The sequence below is a fragment of the Accipiter gentilis genome, chromosome 10 (assembly GCF_929443795.1).
Source record: "Accipiter gentilis chromosome 10, bAccGen1.1, whole genome shotgun sequence".
NCBI classification, from domain to species: Eukaryota; Metazoa; Chordata; class Aves; order Accipitriformes; family Accipitridae; genus Astur; species Astur gentilis.
In genome coordinates, this window is record NC_064889.1 from 7,097,309 (window position 1) to 7,115,659 (window position 18,351).

At 37.0% G+C, this 18,351-nt stretch overlaps 1 protein-coding gene across 2 annotated transcripts in view; it reads left to right on the forward strand.

Annotated features, from left to right (window-relative positions):
- RORA (RAR related orphan receptor A) overlaps positions 1-18,351 on the forward strand; it is a 382,781-nt gene that overhangs the window by 250,820 nt on the left and 113,610 nt on the right. For both annotated transcript variants that reach the window (XM_049813336.1, XM_049813337.1), the window contains exon 3: positions 18,181-18,210. In XM_049813336.1, coding sequence (XP_049669293.1) covers positions 18,181-18,210 — 30 coding nt within the window. The remainder of the gene's footprint in view (positions 1-18,180; positions 18,211-18,351) is intronic.

Below are 18,351 nucleotides of genomic sequence, written 5' to 3' on the forward strand. Positions count from 1 at the left end.
GTTTCATTAATTAGAGATTCCCTTCTACCGATTTGTGGAAAACATTGGCCAACATGTTCTTTCAGCTCGGTAAATATTTATACAACTCGTGTATGATTTTTAGTAATGAATACTGCTCATTTTCAGTGCATCCAAAAGAGGCTCTTTCCACATGTTAATAAATTCCTTGTCTGACCCCTGGTGAGCATGGCAATTCAGGTTAGTAAAAGGTAAATTTAAGTCTTGTCAGGTTTTGAAGGTTTTTTCTGAACTCTGCTTTGCCATAACATCATTTTTCATCACATTTGCCAGGAGTTTGCGTGGAAAATGAAAAAAACCCCACCAACCAACAAAATACCCCAACCAGTGGATAGCAGTTACTAATTTAAACCAACTGGCCAATACTATTGTTGAGTATCTGTCAGATAACTGAATGTTGTGCTGTGATGATATTAGTTAGCAACCTATCAGGATATATTTATATGAGCTTTCTGGGATGTATTAGCACCTTTCAAACTTAATCCTATTTATCCTCACTCATGGAATCCCTGTGAGGCAATATTATCCCTGTAACGCAGATGGGGAACAGAGATTGAATGCCTGGCTCAAGGACACATTCAAAATCCTCGCCTTAGATGTATTGACAAAATTGCCCATCTGTATGGGAAAATACATATCCAGCTATTCACATGTACACATTTAGCTGCATATGCAAATATCTATTTTCTGTGCGCACAAATGGCAGTGGGCACTGAAGCATTGAATTCCTTTTATGCAAACATCACCGGAGCTGCTTAGAGAATTTATCCAGTGTTTTCAATTAGTTGTTAGTGGATTCTTACTTTCAAAATTCCCCCAGAGTACTTTTTTTTTTTTCTTTAGTTGTCTCTTCTGTGTCCTTTTCTTATCTTTTGATTCAAGTACTACTTTTGGTTGCATTTATGCAGTGCTACTGATGTTACAAAGTAATGTGTTATTTTTATGTGAAGTGTCTTAGGCAGTAGTTCTCCTAGGTTTTTCATTCTTTAATGTACATGGTTCAGAGAAATAAGAAAACAAAAATATGTTAGCTGTTTAAGGATTGATGGAACACTGGGTGCACGTCTTCCTGGGAATACTTGGGTTAGCATAAATATTTGGATCACACTAACTCTGTCCAGTTTTTTGTGTTGTGGTGAGATAGAGCCATAGTCATGTTTCTTAAAAAGTCATTTCTAAGGTAATAAACTCTCATGTTTAAGACTGTAGAACACAAGAGCTGCTTGGAGACATGCCATCATTTTCTAATGCATACAGTAACCTTGATATAACTCTACTGAGCACATGTAACTCCTTTTTAGTGGAGCTCATCCTACAGTTTTTTGTTCAGCTTATTACATGTATTAACTAGTAGAGACATTTACCCAGAAGTGTTTGTTACAGGCAGGCTGTATTATCTCAAAAGGGAGCACAATAAACCATGCTGTCTGGCTTAAGACACATGCCAAATTACATAGTTCTTGCCCAGCAGGTCAAGGTACAGTATTCCATCCTATACTGGTCATGTTGAAGTTAAGGAGAGTTTTGTTTGCATGCGGAATGTGTGGTGGCCCCACAGAACCTTGGAACGCCTCAACTGTAAAGTCCTCTTTGAAAGCAGTTGAAACAAAAACCCCCACCTATTTCATTAGTTGGTGCCAAATCTGATAGCAGACAAGTTGGTTTAAAAGAAGGAAGAATGCTAGACTGGTTGTAATAAGTATGCACAGCAGTGGCAACTTAAATTTTCTCAGAAACAAATGTAGAATGGAAAGTGCATCTTTAACTATTATCAATTAGTTGAGGTACAGAGGAAGCATTCACACTTACTATCTGCATGGAACTGTATTCCCTAAATGTAAGGTTAGAGGAACTCTAGGCACCTTAAAGTAAGTTGCAATTCCTTTCTTTATGTGCTAAGGCAGTGCTGTAGCAGCGCTGCGTTAGTTGATGTGGATGAGCACGGCTGATTTCCATGCTGTGGAGATCAGATCCAGTCTGGGAATCGGCAGTGCTCAGCTACCCCAGCTGATGACCCAACCAACAGCTGCCAGGGGATCTTCCAGCTGCAAGAATCTGGCTGTGATTTGGCAAACCTTCCCTTGAGTTCCACCTAAGGCTCACATTTCAGCCAATCTGACTTTTGTGGTTTAGTTGCTAAACTTTCTGTATTCTGCAAAGGATCATAAGTCCACCTGTAAGGATGATCATCTGTAATTTCAGTTTTTTAAAACCGAAAGCTTTTTTCCTTAAATGACATTCTTTTTATACTTTGTCTTTTTAGGAATAATTCTGTGGGTATCACTGCTGTCTAGGGATATTTGTATAGAAGTGTGGTGTGCAAATACAGTAATGAGTTTAATGCAAAAAGTATAATTTTATAGAAAAAGTTTACAAATGTTATTCTGTATCATTTTCAAAAGGAACAGCTTTCTTGAAATTGACTCCTGTTAGGCAATATCGTAGATAAACGCAGTGTTTTAGTGCAGGCAATCTGAGAAATCTGAAGCAGATGTCATTTTCTTACCGGCTTTTCACCTGTGTACCAAACAGCTCCATTCAGAGCTTTTGTTTACCACAGTTGGCAGTTGTCTTGGCCCTTTCAGCAGAGACCAATAGTTCGCTGCTTAAAACAGAGGAAGTCATTTAAGCACCTCAAATATTTGGATGAGGGTTTTCTCTAAATCAGTGAGACAGCTTGTGAGTTAAAAGTAAGTTTTCCTGATGAATGAGCCTGAAGAGCTAAGCTCCCTCTCACCCCCCCTTTAGATCTCGTTCATCCTACTTTGAGATAAAGAGCAGTGGCAGAAGAGACATTTGCCCTGCTGCAGCTTGTTGGATTAAAGACAACCCTTTGGTATCGAGTGTTGTCAATGCAGCAACTTTTGCGAGCACTAAATTTACTTATAAAAAGTTCTTTTTTAATTGCCCCAGGACAAACCCTTGCATGTCATGCTTTTGCCTGGAGAAAGTTTTTCTGTGGAAATACTTTTTTCTTTTTCTTTCGTTTTTTTTTTTTTTTTTTTTTTTAAAGATGGTATAGAGGATGTCTAGAGTTTGTCAAGCCAATTGATCCTCCAGGGAATGTGCTGACTTTCAGTATGTATGGAGGATTTTTAAAGCAGCTGAGTGAAATCCCTTCTCAGATAAGATGCTTTCTATTTTGTCAGTTAAGAGCATCCTCAAATTGAAATAGCTTAAACATAATCAAATCTCCCTTCCTCAATCCCTTGCCTTCTCCTCCCAACCCCCTACACAAGCCATCCCCGAAAGGATAATCCTGGCAGTGATGTCATTAGAATGAATTTACAGACCAGTGCTCAATTTTCTTGTCTTGAGCTTCAATTGCTAATGCTGTAAATTTGAGCTGTGTATGTAAAGGAGTCAGGTTATGCCTTTTTCCCACCCTTGTTTAATTTCCCTGGAGCCCTGAGAATAACTAATGTGGGATTATTTGGATATTTTCATGGCTTTTTTTTTTTTTTTTTTAAACAGCTACACAGCTTCATATTGCTTCCAAGCATTCGTAAAAGCTCTTGCTGTATTCCTGAGGGGGCCATTGTCTACAGGGAGCAGAAAGTTTAAGGAAAGAATTTTGCTGGCTAAATGTGGTCATAGATAGTTTCTGGTAGGTGTTTTGGATGGTGATATAAAGTACAGAATAGACTGAAAAATCATTTGTTTTAAACAGGTGTCTTTGTTTCCAAAAATAAAATCTTTTCATTGTGATGATCCTCAGTGATTTTGACCTAGAGAATATTTTTAAGTTAAGAAGCACCAATGAATAAAGTTGATCCAAACTTATATCAAGAATCAGGACCTATCTTAAAAAGATTATCGTATGAACTGACTAGGCAAAGAGAGGAAGAAACAGGCTGAATTGTACCTATTTTGTTGGTAGGAGATTGTAATACTAGAAATTATGTGAATTCTGCACAGTCATTGGAGGAATTGATGGCAAAACCAGAATGTGAGTATGGGTCCCTCAAGTCTTAGTGCATACCATTGAAATCTTAACCACATAACTTCAGCCTTGCAGGTTCAACCATGCTGTACCAATCATATCAGCTCACTGAAGTCATAGAAACGGGTCTCTTCCCACAGGCTTATGTATAAGAAGAGAGATACGTGACACTGATAGCTTCTATGAGTTAAGTGCACAGAGGGGGAAAAAAAGGCTAAAGTCAGTCTGAAACGTATGTTGGAAGCAGGATTTTTGCTTGGGGCTTATATCTAAAATTAACTTTCTTTTTTCTGTGCCAAGTTGATATACATATTGAAAGTGGTAAATACTTGTTTGAAGTACTCTGCTGCATTTCAAGTTTAATGTATAATAAACAAGAAACCTTTCAAATCTGAAAGAACAAATCAACAAGACTAACCCAGCCAGGATGATTCAAGAGTTAATAGGCTGTAGGCTGCTTTGCAAATCACATTCCTCAAATCTATGAGTGAAGCCCGTGTGCATTGCAGTAGGAGGTTTTGGAATGGCGGATGCAACACACACATTTATTGTCATACACGGTAAACAGGAACACACGTTTGGCTATTAACAAAGCTGCCAGAAGATTGGAGAACAAGTGCAGAGTCCCAGCTGTACTTTTCAGGTGATTATAGTTCTGGCGTGATCATTGGGTTGGCGTACAGTACACATATCCACACAGTATTTTTGGACATTTCTTAACATGATCTTTCCTCCCCTTTATCCACAACAGGTATTTTCCTACTCTTGAGTAGAGCTTTTAAGGGAAGCTCTTTTGATCTCCTAATGGAAGATCTTTCCTACTTAATGGAAAGGTGCTCCTAGGTCCAGGATCATGGGAAACATATCAACCTTGCCATACAATTACAGGCATGCCCGAGCCCTAATGTAAATGAAAAAATACATCCGAGTGGTATCTGTGCTCTATAATTGAATAGTTGAAGCAAACAAAACCTTATCTTACAATAATAAAAAGGGCCTTTGTGCTGCAAACTATGTCACTTTTGGGGCATTGATTCATCATGCCCTTTTTGACTTATCTTCCTGAGATGGTAAATGCCACTTTTTAGTATATGTTATAAAAAGCAAATGGACTCCATTCTGATTTGCTTTATGGCTTTGTTTAGTGTGATTCAGCTATCTCATAAGCATTTTTATTCTAGAAATTCTAAAATATACTGTAGGTCAAGGAATATTAACACCTTATTCTATTTTTTAAAACATATAAATATATTATGAGCTGCATTTGAATTCTGGAACATAATCATCTGTGCAAAAGAATTAAGCTTTTCCACTAGTTCCTGAGTATAGCTATCTGCTGAGATTTTGACTGTACTGTGCATCACCAACCATCACAGCAGTGCAGTGAGCACTGCAAAAGAGCTGGCATCCTAAACACATGGAAGCAATGAAAACAGCAATGGTCTTTAATAAGAAGAAGAAAAGAAAAACTGAAAAGTGAATGTCCAACCAAATTTGGGGTATAATTATGCTAGATGAATGCAGTTAGATGAAAAATAAATTTCACTAATTCTGTTTACATTTGTAGCACGTGTGAGACAAGACAACTGGCCCCTGTCTTTAGTAAAAAATGCATAATGTTATGGACTTTTTATTTGAGATCTGTTTCAATTTATTAATACCGATTTCTTTAAACAAAAATTACCTAATGGGGATTAAACATATTTTTTTTTCTGTACATGAGCATTTTAAATGAGGAAAGAGCGGGCTGCCCTTTTTGATAGACATTGAGGAAGGTCATAGTTTTCCTTTATCACTTATAACTGGCACTGAAAGTGCAAGGTGAGTGAAACTTAGCAATTTTTATCACTTCTATTGTGCTGTCGTATTAAATAACTGTTAAAAAGGAGCAACAAGTGCAGTATTCACAAGCTAGCTAAGAGGGAATTAGAAATTTGTCAAACTCCTGTCAAGAAATGTAGTTCACATCAGGAGCAACCAGTTTATTAATTTTGCTGGAGTCGACAGACTTTTCTCCAGAGTGTTCTCCCCTTTCCTGAAATAAGTTTAGTGATTTAAACTCAACTCTCCAGGGGTCTCAGCACTGAAGGAGTCTGAAGTGTTGAAGTGCTACTTGTGCTATATTCAAGTCTCAAATTTTGCATGAACTTCTAGCACAAATCATTCCCTCTCCCTATTTTCCCCTCATTCATCGAAGCTGATGAAGACGACATAATAGAATCTTATTTCTTTTCCTCAGGAGAGCAAAGCAATGAAAAGTTGAGATTCAACCTCGGTATATTTTGAAATTAAAAAAAAAAAAAAAAAAAGGGAAAAAGCTACCATGATAGGAGACTGCTTGAAAAAAGTGTAATTTTTGCAACAGTCAGTCTCAGAAGAATACCGAAAGGCAAATGTACAAGCATATTGCAGCTAAAGTATTCAGTTGGGATAGATGAAGTAATGTGTAAGGAATCAATTTTTTCTGGATCAAAAATATTACCTTATAAATACTTTGCAGAACAACTGAGCAAAGAAAATATGCTCCTTATTAAAAATATTGGTGACCTTTCAATTAAACTTAAAATAATCCTCCAGTCATAGTAAGAACCTGATATCCAAAGCTGGCTTCATTTGATGTACAATGGGCCAAACTCATCCAAGGTGTTAAGTAGATTGAAGTCATTGGGGTGAACCAAGGAATTCAGTCAGCCTAATAAACATCCTTCGTGATTTTAAAAGGGCTTGCATGGCAGAGAAGTAACTACCTTATGAGACACCTGTCATTTTAAATCCTGTAGAAATCTACAAAAAACCACTGAATTCTCTGTAGTCCGTATGGTATTATCTATTCACTACTATAGGATGATTTGAAAAACCTTTAAGAAACATTTGTTTTCTGTGTATTCATGATGAGATCTTAGCACATACAGATATAATAATGTGACCTTAGAGCATTATTACATGAAACTACTTTTAGAATGGAGGCCCAAATTTCATTTCTAAAATATGTGGATTACAGTGTGAGATGCAGCATTAAAATTCTGGTCCTCAGACATGTTATAGTGCTTATCTTGTGATATCTCAGTCATCTTGATGAAGTCATGAACTGATTGTGAAAGATGCAGTGAGAAAATCCTTGCTTGGAGAGTTTTTGAATTAAGATTGCTGCTATGAGCCAGGCAACCCATTTTATAAATACATGACTTGTAGTTACATAACTACTTAGTTTCTGTTTCTTTGTCTGTAAACTGCAGATAGTGTTTGGGTTTTGAGGATGTATAAGCACTAACTTGATGATGTGAAGTACTGCAAAAAAGCCAATCCAGTAACACCAAGGAAAACACACAAAAAGTAGTACCCATGGTAGAGTTGCCTGCTTTTTGGTGTGGAATAAATCTGAGCATTTGGGGCTTTGCCTGAATGCAATTATATTTTTTTGACAAAATTCCTCACACCTTTTTAAACATTGCAGCTCTACCTACAGTCAGTCATGGAAGTTACTTGATAAAGTGCAATTGCACAGGTTGATTGTAAGTTAGAGAAGGAATTGACCAAAAAAAAAAAATAGTGCTTGTAGCTTGCAAGCATATCACCTTGTATGATATTCCTGCTTGTTCTCAAAAGTTAACCTGGACTTTGTTGTGGCTATATTTGGATCGGAGATCTCCCAGAGCGACTTGTATGTCAGAGCAAATGGGGTTGATAAATCACTTGATAGTGTCCTTCCCCCGCGCCATTTCTTCCAGCTCGACAGTGAAGCCATATCTGTGTTCTATCAGGGAGGATTGTGCTAGTCAAAATGCCATCTTTGAGGTAGAATACACAGCAAGTTCCAATTACTTTGTAACTTTCCTATATCCTTTTTCATCCCACTTTTACAACCTGACCAGCTCTTTCCACTGCCATCAGAGTTGTACAGTTGAATAGTCCGTGGATGCATCTTTTCTTTTTTCATTAAAAGTGACCATTGTCGTAGAGTTGAACAAGCAGTATTTGTAGTGGGACAGTAGGAACTGCTTAAAGGCATCGGAATGTTGTACAGGCAAAACTTGGTAGCAAGGTGCTCTTCTCATTAGCATTGGTATCTTTGCGATACTACTATAATCTTTGTCTATTCACTGTCGTCACTTTATCCAGCAGCTAAAACTCTATGAAGCTGAAATTTTGTTTTGATATGGATTAAGAGCGTACTTAATGTTCTAATACTGGGTGTCCGTGAGGACTTCCGTTTGCTAGAAATTGCCTGCAATATGCAATCAGCACTGGCTTTAAGGGACAAAAACAAGTAGCATTTTTATTTAGCCATGCAAAATAATTACTCTGCTTTGAATACATGAATAAATTGCAGGTGGTTATCTCTTTTACTGATGAGCGTACAAACTTTATGTCTCATAGAAAGGTGTTAGAGGAATTTATAGATACTTTTTTAAATTACGTAAATTTTGCTTATTTGAAAAATTCATCTGTGAACACTCTTCGTGGTTATTCCTGAGAACCAGGCAGTGAAGACTGACATTTGAATTGGTAATGAGTTTTTGAAATTTTGAAATGACAGTAGTCTCAATGATCTCCCTCTCTCTCGAGAAGTGAGCATATTTGACTAAGACCAAAAGGAGGGAGAATACCTGCGTGTAACTAACCAGCAGGGCATGTTGCAGCATACATATTAACTAAGTATTTTGGATGCCAGCTTTGATTGAAGTTCTTGTAAAAAAGAGGATAGATGCATAGATGTAGATTTGAAGTTCCTGAAGTCCAAAACAGTTCTGTGCTTTTAATTTATTTTTAGATTTTGTTTTGATTTTGAAGAAAGAGGTACATACATGCAATCATTTAAAACCATGTATTCCTGTGAAAATATACTTCAGAACATGACGCTCTGTCATTTGTTTCCTTTCACCTGAAGAACCCTTGGGCTCTGGTGTCAGACTGACACACGGAGCCTACCTGATGCTGACAAGTCACTCCCATCTCGAGTGATGTAATATTAAATGAGTTTTAGTGCAAATAGTTACAATAAGTGGAAAGAAATCTGGATGATGGAAAGAATTGACATTGCAACTGCTGATTATTTCTACAAAAGAAATGCTACATAATTGTATGAGACAGAACTGGACAAAGGTACTTCCAGGGTGTGTACAGACATCTGTGAGTGATGATTTTATTAGTTTTAATTAGCTTAGAACATAAGCTACAGAAAGGGCAGCTGGGTGAGAAGGGTGTAGCTAGAGCAGGAGACTGTTTTCCAGAATGTACTTGCATTCTGTAAAATTTAGAGTATCTTACGTGGCATATTAATGCTATTTCAAATAGATTCTGTCATACCAAACAGTGTATGATACAATATGCTATGAACGGCTTAATGCTCAGCAAGACTGGGTTCTGTGACTGGTAAGTATTTGTTGTATTACTGAATCCTGGAGGCTTACATCTTAAATGGATTAATTTTGTAGATGCAAACACTATATGTAAAAGCAGGTAGCCCACTGCAGCACCAACATTCACCAGACGTGGTTTCAGTAAACTGAGTGGATCAGTAACTCACGAATTAAGGAAATGTATTTCTTTTGGGTGGGTTTGGTTTGTTGTATTTTAAGAAAGTATACAACTTCTAGACTTTTATGGTCATATTCTACTTATGGACAACTCATGAACAGGGTGGTTTTTTTCCTGGTCGTAGAAATACTGAGGGGATTTCCTTGGTTGCTATAGCATCACTGAGAACCTAGAAGATAACTGGACATATTCTTAAATACAACAGACTTTACTGAAAGATATTAAAGGGTAAAATAAGAAGAAAAATAACCTACAATTATATCTTAAAATGTGTTCTAAATAGAAACCCATTATTTTCCCTTCTCTGACATAAGAATATCCATCAGATCATTTAAAATCATAATCCAATGTATTTAACTTTGCAATATTCTTAAATAATGAATTCCTGTTGCACAAAATGTAAGCAATAAGGACTACAGCTACACATTTGATAGTTGTTTGGTTTTGTTTCATTTCGTTTTGGTTTACATATGTGAAAGAGCTTTGGCAGCCTGCGTGAAAATGTTCACATTGTAGTTTTAGCTACCTGAAGGCACAGAATTGGGGCATTGAGGCTTCTTTTATCTCCCATCTTGAAGGACTGCCTCTAGGTGAGAATTGGCGTAATCAGGACCGCTGCAGCCTTGTGGTTGCCATCTCAGCCAAAATCTCAGCTCCTGGGCCTCTCTGTGAGAATTTCAGTTTTGCTTTAAGGACAGTTAGATTTCCATGCGCCTGGAGAAATGACTGAAAACAGTTGGCCTGAGTTAACGTGCAGGAAGATAGCTCCTATCCTTAATTTTTATTTGTAGTTTGATAATTTTCTGGATTTTATGAAAATACCATGAACCCTTTGAGGCCTGACTCATGCTTTTAAATGTGAAGTTGTCATCAGTGTTGAAAAAGGCAGTCTGAAAGGCTTGTATAAGAATGGAGAGTGCAATGTTTAAGTAAAGCGTTGCTTTGAAATTACTTCAAAAGTATTCTTGGGATGAGGTGCCTGATATGGTAGGTCTGGGAGAGCAGCCAAGTAAAATGTAATTTTATGCTTCAAAATGGAGGACAAAAGCCATACTACTACCTGTACAATAGTATATACTATGGGGTGTCCAGCACACGTACACGCGTGGGCACGCACATGCCAAACTTGCTGCTTTTACAAATGGTGCTGTTTGACTCTTCCTAATACCAGCAAGCGGGGAGTTTGCAAAAATGGTGCTACCCGTTTAATGGTTCACATCTGCTGGGATATTTTCTTTGTCCAAGATCACACTGAGTAGAAAGAAAGTAGAGCTGTAGTCAATGAATCAAATGGTAGGGAAGGCCAGCTGTGAGGATTGATTCCCCCCAGGAAACCACGCACATTGCAGAGCTTCTTGCCCATATCTCTAGTGCAAGTTAAACGAACTGTTCCCATTAGTGTGCTGAGGGCCTTTAGCTGAAGAAGACTCTTTTCTTTGAATGTCACAGGGAGGAAAAAGTATAGCGCTTACAGTGGTGGTGTCTGCCATTCTCATGGCAATGTTCTCCTGTCACTGCAAAATGGTGACTTACAGTAAGGCTCAGAGTTAGTAAATATACAATACTAAAAGAGTCTGTGATGTTTTTTAGAAATGGTGGTTTTCCTTACACTTTGTAGTCTATTTCAAGAACTGTAGGGGTTTACTTGGATTTATGCAACTTTGTATGTGTGGCCGGATTCTGTCAATGTAACTGTGTTGCTCTGCAAGACTATTTTGAAATCCTGACTTTGTGATTTGCTCGGTTGATTGTGTAACTGAGTCATTAAAACAAAGCTAACTCATGGTTTTTCTATGAAGAGTCCTGCTGGAAATACGTTCTTAAATACAGTTCTGAACTATCTTTGACTTGTAGCGTGTGAAATAAAGTACAAATGTGGGGCAGATATGTAGCCTGATCTCTGGCCGTATGTTCTGTGGTGACATTTGTCACATAAGAATATAATGGCTATTTAATGAAGATTCTTAATTTCATTTCTCCTAATCTAAGACACTGTTTGTTTATTTGTGAAGACAAAAGAAACGTTAAAGCTCAGAGGGACCTTCAGTGAGGTTGTACAAGAATGAAGAAGTGGTTGAAGATCATCATCTTCACAATTAAGAGTTTTGTTTGTAATTTTCCCAGATTTGTTCAGTATTTAATCTCACATCAGAGAAAAAAATGACAGCACTCTGTGCCATCAGTCACATATGATGCCAGCACCTAGTAACTATTCGTGTGTGTGAGATCCACACATAAAAAGATGACTCTTCAGTCCAGCATCAAATATTAATCTAAGGTTTCCATACAGCTAGAACAGATTGTTTGTAAGAAGATTTGAAACAAGGAGTTGCATGTGGTCAATTGTCCAGAATGATATTGGGGGGTATGGTTTGTTCAATATTAATCACAAATGAGAAGTTAGTATTTTAATTTTGAGCTAACAGTAAGTGCATCTGTAACAACAAGAGTATCATCTCAGCCTTAAACATGGACACTTGGATCTTGAATTTGTTTCTTAAATTCTTGTTTCTTTTGGAGCAGTTTTGGCATCAGAGGTTTGAAATCAGTCTGGGGTCTGTTAAGAGGTTTTGATTTGGGAAAAATCTAGAAAGGACAGGAAATTCTTTTAACTGAGGATTGTACAGATGACAACTCACAATAGTGGTGTTTTCCCTCTTGTGAATACTCTGTAACTTTGAAAGAATTACAGTTTTCACAGGTGCTACTATCATTTTAAGGGGTATTGGGCAGGGGAGGCTGTCTGCTACTGAAAAATGAAGTCCTAAAATGCCTAGATGATGCAGCAAGTCACTCTCAGAATCAGGAAGCCAGTCTGATTTGCAAGGGCTAAAATCTCAGTAAAATAACGTCAAAACATTTTTTAAAATCCTTGCTTTTAATCTGTTTGTCTCAAATATCCTGCATCTGTATTTGAGTAGAAAGTAAAACAGTTGTGTTGTGAAATATTTTGTGTAGCTAATTCTGATATAACCGTATGATTATAGGAATAAGTCTAAAGCAACACCTCAAAAATAAAACTCTGAATAATGCTCTGGTAAAATTTAGGTATAAGAAACAGCTGTGAATTTTAGGAGAGCAAGGTTGGTTTTTTTCAGTACTGTCGTATTTAGGTCAATCTTGATTCCTGGGACTTTGGTATATGTCTATGGACTTAAGAACAAAAGAATCATCTAGACCTGCTGAAAACCCCTTGTTTCACATGGCGAGCTCTTTCCTTTTCAGTAAAAGCTGTGAACAAGTCTGGGAAAAATTGGAATATTTATTGAAAAATTACAGTCATCATATTTCAAGTTATTTAGGAAAAAAAGCTTTTTTTTCCCTTTTTTTGCCCTTTTTTTTTTTTCATAATTAAGTGACATTTCCTTGTTCTTACAAGCCAAGTGGATGTTGTCCTTGATCCTTGCTACCCTAGCACATAATTTCTCTTTTGAGTGAACTATAAGCATTGGTGTCCATTAACAATTTTTGAAATGAAATACTAAAATTACTTGGAGCACTTTCAGTAATGTGTGTTGATCATTATTAGCAGCTCTTCAGTCCAAGACAAAGACACTATTTTGCAACATCATTTTGTTTGATTAAATTCACTTAAGTTCTATTTACAGTACTTGTATATTATTTTTACCTTGGTCACCATAAACAATGGCCTACAAAGACCACAAAATTCATTCAAGCCAGAGAACCTTACAGACTTTAATATAAACCATTATTAAAGTTTCTAAAAGAATGAACTCCTTTCTGAATACACCTAAATCTATTATTCTGCTTTGGTAGGTTCTCTGCAAGTGCCCGAGTGTTACATATAATTTTCCACCTTAATTGCTAGCTTTGTGTAGTGACAGAGTAAAAAAAGAATTGGAGCAACAGGATGAAACACAGTGGGATCCCAGCTTGTAATACATTTTCTTTCTGATTTTACACAATACATCAGGCAGGAGGCTTAGAGTTTAAAATTTTAACTTTTTTCCACAAGACTTCCAATCCATCATAAAATGACTAAGTTCCAAAACATGCTAGAGCCACGATGCTGGCTTAAGTGGAGGGTAAAAGAAAGTAAAAAAACCCCAAATACATATATTGATACACACAGCCACATGAGCAAAGCATCATGTACATATGCCATCTACATAGATATACTGTCATCAGACCAATGCTAATCACCTGATTTTGGCACAAAAAGCAGAAAACACAACAGTGCTTAGCAGAAGTCTTGGAGACTAGTTATGAGCTTTGCCAGTGATGCATGTGTTTATCCATACAAACTTCTGAGGAAGAATTTTCTTGGAGGTTTAAGAAAATTGCACTCAAGAATATCCTCCTTTGATATTTTGCAGAGTAATATATTCTGCCAGACCGGGGACTTTTTACTTATCTTTCTGTACATCAAAGTATGTTTTCCCCTTGAAATATGGGAAGTTGACAACTGTACAACAGCAGCAGGGATCTGGGTTCACAGAGTAAGCCGTGTTTCATTATGCTTCTTTATTTGGATGGGCAACTGTGAGAAATAGCTTATGATGTATAAAATATCTGAGTCTCTTTTTGTACTTGAAGATATTGTTATCTTTATTTGAAGTTGGCTAGTGAAGGTCAGTCAGGCTAACTGCTTGCAAAAGAATATCCTGTCTCTGTTGGTAGATACTCTTTTCAAAGTTCATTGCATCCAGAAAGCTATTTTTGTAAATACCACACATCATGGCAAATTACATATTGTTAGTGGGAGGGGGAAAGGGAATTGTGTATGAATTCTTTTCACTTTAAAAAAAAAATAAAAAAAAATCAATTGTTGTTGCCAAGAGCATCGCATAGCAACAATGAAAAGTCTAAGAAGTTAATTTGTTTAAGATTTGGTGTTGATCAGGAATGTCAAATTGCACTGCTGAAGTGCTAAATTCTGTGATAACTGTAATACTGAAACTTTCACTCACTGATAACCATGGCAGTGATATGTTGTGGTATTTTCATGACATTTCCTTTGCTGTACTTTGAAGTCTAGTTGGTTAAGTCAGGAAGTCTTTCCGTATTAGCAACACTGAAGTTAGGGTGGTTTCTTCCTCTCTTTTTTTTTTTTTTTTTTTAATTGTTAAATAAGAATGGAAAGCTGGCTGTTTAGGGTAGTGCTAATAGTGACAACTGGTCACATATTACTTCAGTCTATCACATTTTGAAATGAAGCCCATTAAAAAGTTGGATTTTACATTAAGTAACATTTTGAAAGGAATCAGTAGGTACTTTGTGCTCCACTTGTTAAAAATAAATAATTTTTTGTCTTTCGGTGGTGTATTAGCTTTAGGTTTTATTATATAGTGTTTACTTGAATCTATGTAAACTGATGGTCCAGTCCCAGAAATAATTACAAACAAGAGCAATCCCAGTTAATCATGCCTAATCTTGTGAATAAAATTACTGATGTATGTTGGACTTGCAGAATTAGTTTCTCAAGAGATCCTGTTGATTTCAAAAGAACGTGTCTGCGTAAGACTTCTAGGATATGGCTCATAGCAAAGGCATTCAAACATATATGCAAGTGGGAGCACTGGCCCAAAGAAAGTGAAAGATCTTGTAACTCCCCTTTTTTACATTAAGTAGTTTTCAGACTGATTTTTTTTTTTTCATGATGCACTCATTTCTAGGAGATTATTATATTTCTTGACTGTTCGGAATAGCAGTCATTGGCTTCCTGCATTAAAACTAAAACTGATCGCAATGATGTAGGAAAGTGTTGCCTACCTAATATTTATATTTAAAGCACTAGTTATAATGTGTCTAGCCTAAGTAGCTGTTTGGATATGCTGGTATATTTTTTGCTTAGTTTTTCTAGTCACTTACAGTTACTGCTGTGAAAGGGAAGGCTTCTTAAAAATTCACAACTCATTTTAACCTAAGAAAAGATTCCTGATTAATTTAAATATAATCCTGTTGAACTCACTGGCAACATTTATCCTTGTTCCACCAGCTTGCAGTTAGTCACTGTAAAACCACAGTTCAAAGCAAAATACTTTGGTTTCACTGCAACCACCAGTGTAATTATGAAGAAGATGCAAAAAAAGCCTACCTCTAAGCTGTTGTTTTAAAAGGTTATCAAAAAATATCTGCATGAAACAGCTAAAAGGCCTTACCAGGTGGTAATCGGTAATTATTATGGAAACATCTGATTGGAAAAACCCACCACTCATATAAAAAAATTAGGTAGAAAAATATAAGCACTAATATTTCCATCACTGTTTCATGTATCAGGGGAAAGTAGGCCCTCAGTCAGCGAATACAGCTAAGTCTGTTTTGTGCTGTGGCAAATCCCATTGTGAAGAGGCTGTGAGTAATCAGAAGTGACAGCATAAGCACTTTCTGTTCAAAGTGATTTTACAGAAAGCATTATTTTCTGAGAAAAGTACACATATGGCTCCCATAATGCTGAAAGAGCACCGATGTATCCATTTATTAGCACTAGTGTGGGAGAGGAAGTTTTGCAAATGGTGTTCGGATTTAAGACCTTTTTCTCTTCATTTTGCATTCCATAAAGCATCCTGAAAATTGTAGGAGCTGGCCAGATAGGCAAGGGTGGGGCGAGTACTTCTGCCAAGGGGATGTTAGGGCAGTTCGTGATGATGAAGACTCTGTCAGGAGCTGTACGTGCTGTTTAGTGGTCACTCAAGCAGTCAAACAGCAGCAAAAATGCTCTTCCTCGGTGGAAGAACAATTGTTCTAATGACAGATGTAATTTCAAATTCGAAGGGTAAGGCAGACCTCTAGAAAAACCTAGAGAGAGGGGGGTTTGCACTCATACCGGAGCGCACAAGATTATTATTTGTGCATTTTGACATAGATACTTTAGATCTCTCTGCTTCTTCTCACTACGCCCCTCTTCTTGCCCTAAGCTGTCGTTCCTATAATAACACTCACTTCCTTGACACACGCAGCTGTCCTGTCCTCTCCACCTACTCTGAGTCAGCCAGTAATGATTGGACTGGAACGAAAATCCAAGAAAGCTGGCTCTTACAAATACGAATTTAAAGGATGAATTTGCCCCCTGCAGTAGCTACTTATGTAACTAAAAGGTTTTATTTTTGTTATGCTTGTTTTCCTTTTGTTCTTATTGCTCACCCTGGCTCTACAGTTTGAGGCTACAACACTAATTCCTGGTATGAGGAATGTGCAGATTTGGCTGAGACCTTTCACTTTAAGTCAGTACCCGTACATAATCAAGTTCTAGAATTCTGATTTTTGTTAATTGCTTACCAGTGTTTCACATTTACAAAACTACTCAAAGGAAGTGCTCGGAACTTCTCTTCCCAAAGCCTGGAGCCCCTCAGCTTTTCTTTTCAGGGAAAAGAAAGTTTCCAGTGCTCACACTGGTAGAACTTGGTGGTTCGAAACCAAAAGGCCAATAGCAACACAAGTGCAATTAAAAAAAAAATCCTGATGAAGTTTATGTCAAACTTGATAGCTACATATTTGGGGTTGGCATTGTGGATTTATGTATCTACCAAAACCATGAATAGTTTGAAAACTGTTGGCTTTGGAAGTTAATTCTAAATTTGCAAATAAGGTATCTATATTTTTCTGAATTATTATAACCTACTGCTTCCCTGAGATGTTCTGCAACAAAGAATCCTGAAATAAAAGCCTATTTTTTCCAACAGTACTTTGTTTTTGGAAGAGGTCGTTAAAAGAATAAGAGGGTAGCTAAGGAGATTCAGGTCTCTCTGTCTTTCATGAATAGTAAGCCAAACAATTTCAATTCCAAAATTTCATTACAGGCCTTAGTCACAAATGAAATGTTTCAAATACTTGTACTGCTTCCAGTAACCTCTTTCTCTTCTCATAAAATTCCCCCCAAGGAGAGTGGAGCTTAAATACTGAGGGGTCTGAGTACAGCACCAGTTAGCTACTAAAGTGGAGGCAATATTGTTTGTATTCAAGCATGAATTCCAATGACATTTAACAGAGTTAATTTTATCTTTATTTGGTATTATGAATTTCGCCTCGTTCTGTTCACTCTGTTGCTTTCTTTAAATACCTCTCAAATTTCACTGGCACTGGACCATTGTTGATGATTGCTGCCACATGCCTGTCTAGCATAAAAACATCTTTATTACTTCAGAAAGTACATATTTAACAGCTTGGAGATATTTGCATCTGGCTTAGAATTATGGCAAGTAATAATCATATTGAGAGAGCTGTTTATTTGGTTTTAATGAGCATAAGCTACAGCTTGCAGTCAAGGAACTACTTGAACTTAGTAACATAGCAAATGAATTGTTGTACTGCTCGAATCTGTTCTGTCTGGGTAGTTTGATGTGCACTAGTTAATATGACTGTGGAAAAAATTTTAACCATGAAAAATAAAAGGGGGCTTCCATAGCATTGTTAGTATTTTCTGTTTGCATCAGCTTCGGTTTTAAAACAGCAGCATGTAGATACGCATTCCAATAACAAAACTTAAGCAATACACGTTGAAACATTTATTGATGAGGTGCAAGGAGAGAATATACCATTAAAGTCTGCATGCAAAGAAGGGGGATCCTCCCACCTCTAACATACAAATCATTGCAATTTTCATTCCTCTTTTATAGTGGCCGCTGTGTGTCTGAAATAAAATAGTTTAAGGATGAAATACGTGTCAAAAGAATTTACTCAGTGGTTGCTTTACTAACATTGGGATCATTTCTTCCCTACAGGTATTTCTGTAACGAAGAAGACTCATACATGTAAGTAAGATCTTTTGATTTGGCCTTCTCTTACAAATGGAATTCATGTTAGGCTGTGGTGTGGCGCTCAGACTGTTAGGTGTCGGTCTGGTCTGAGAAGGCTCTGTTTTAAAAATTCTGGTGGGTTTTCTGCTTTAGAGC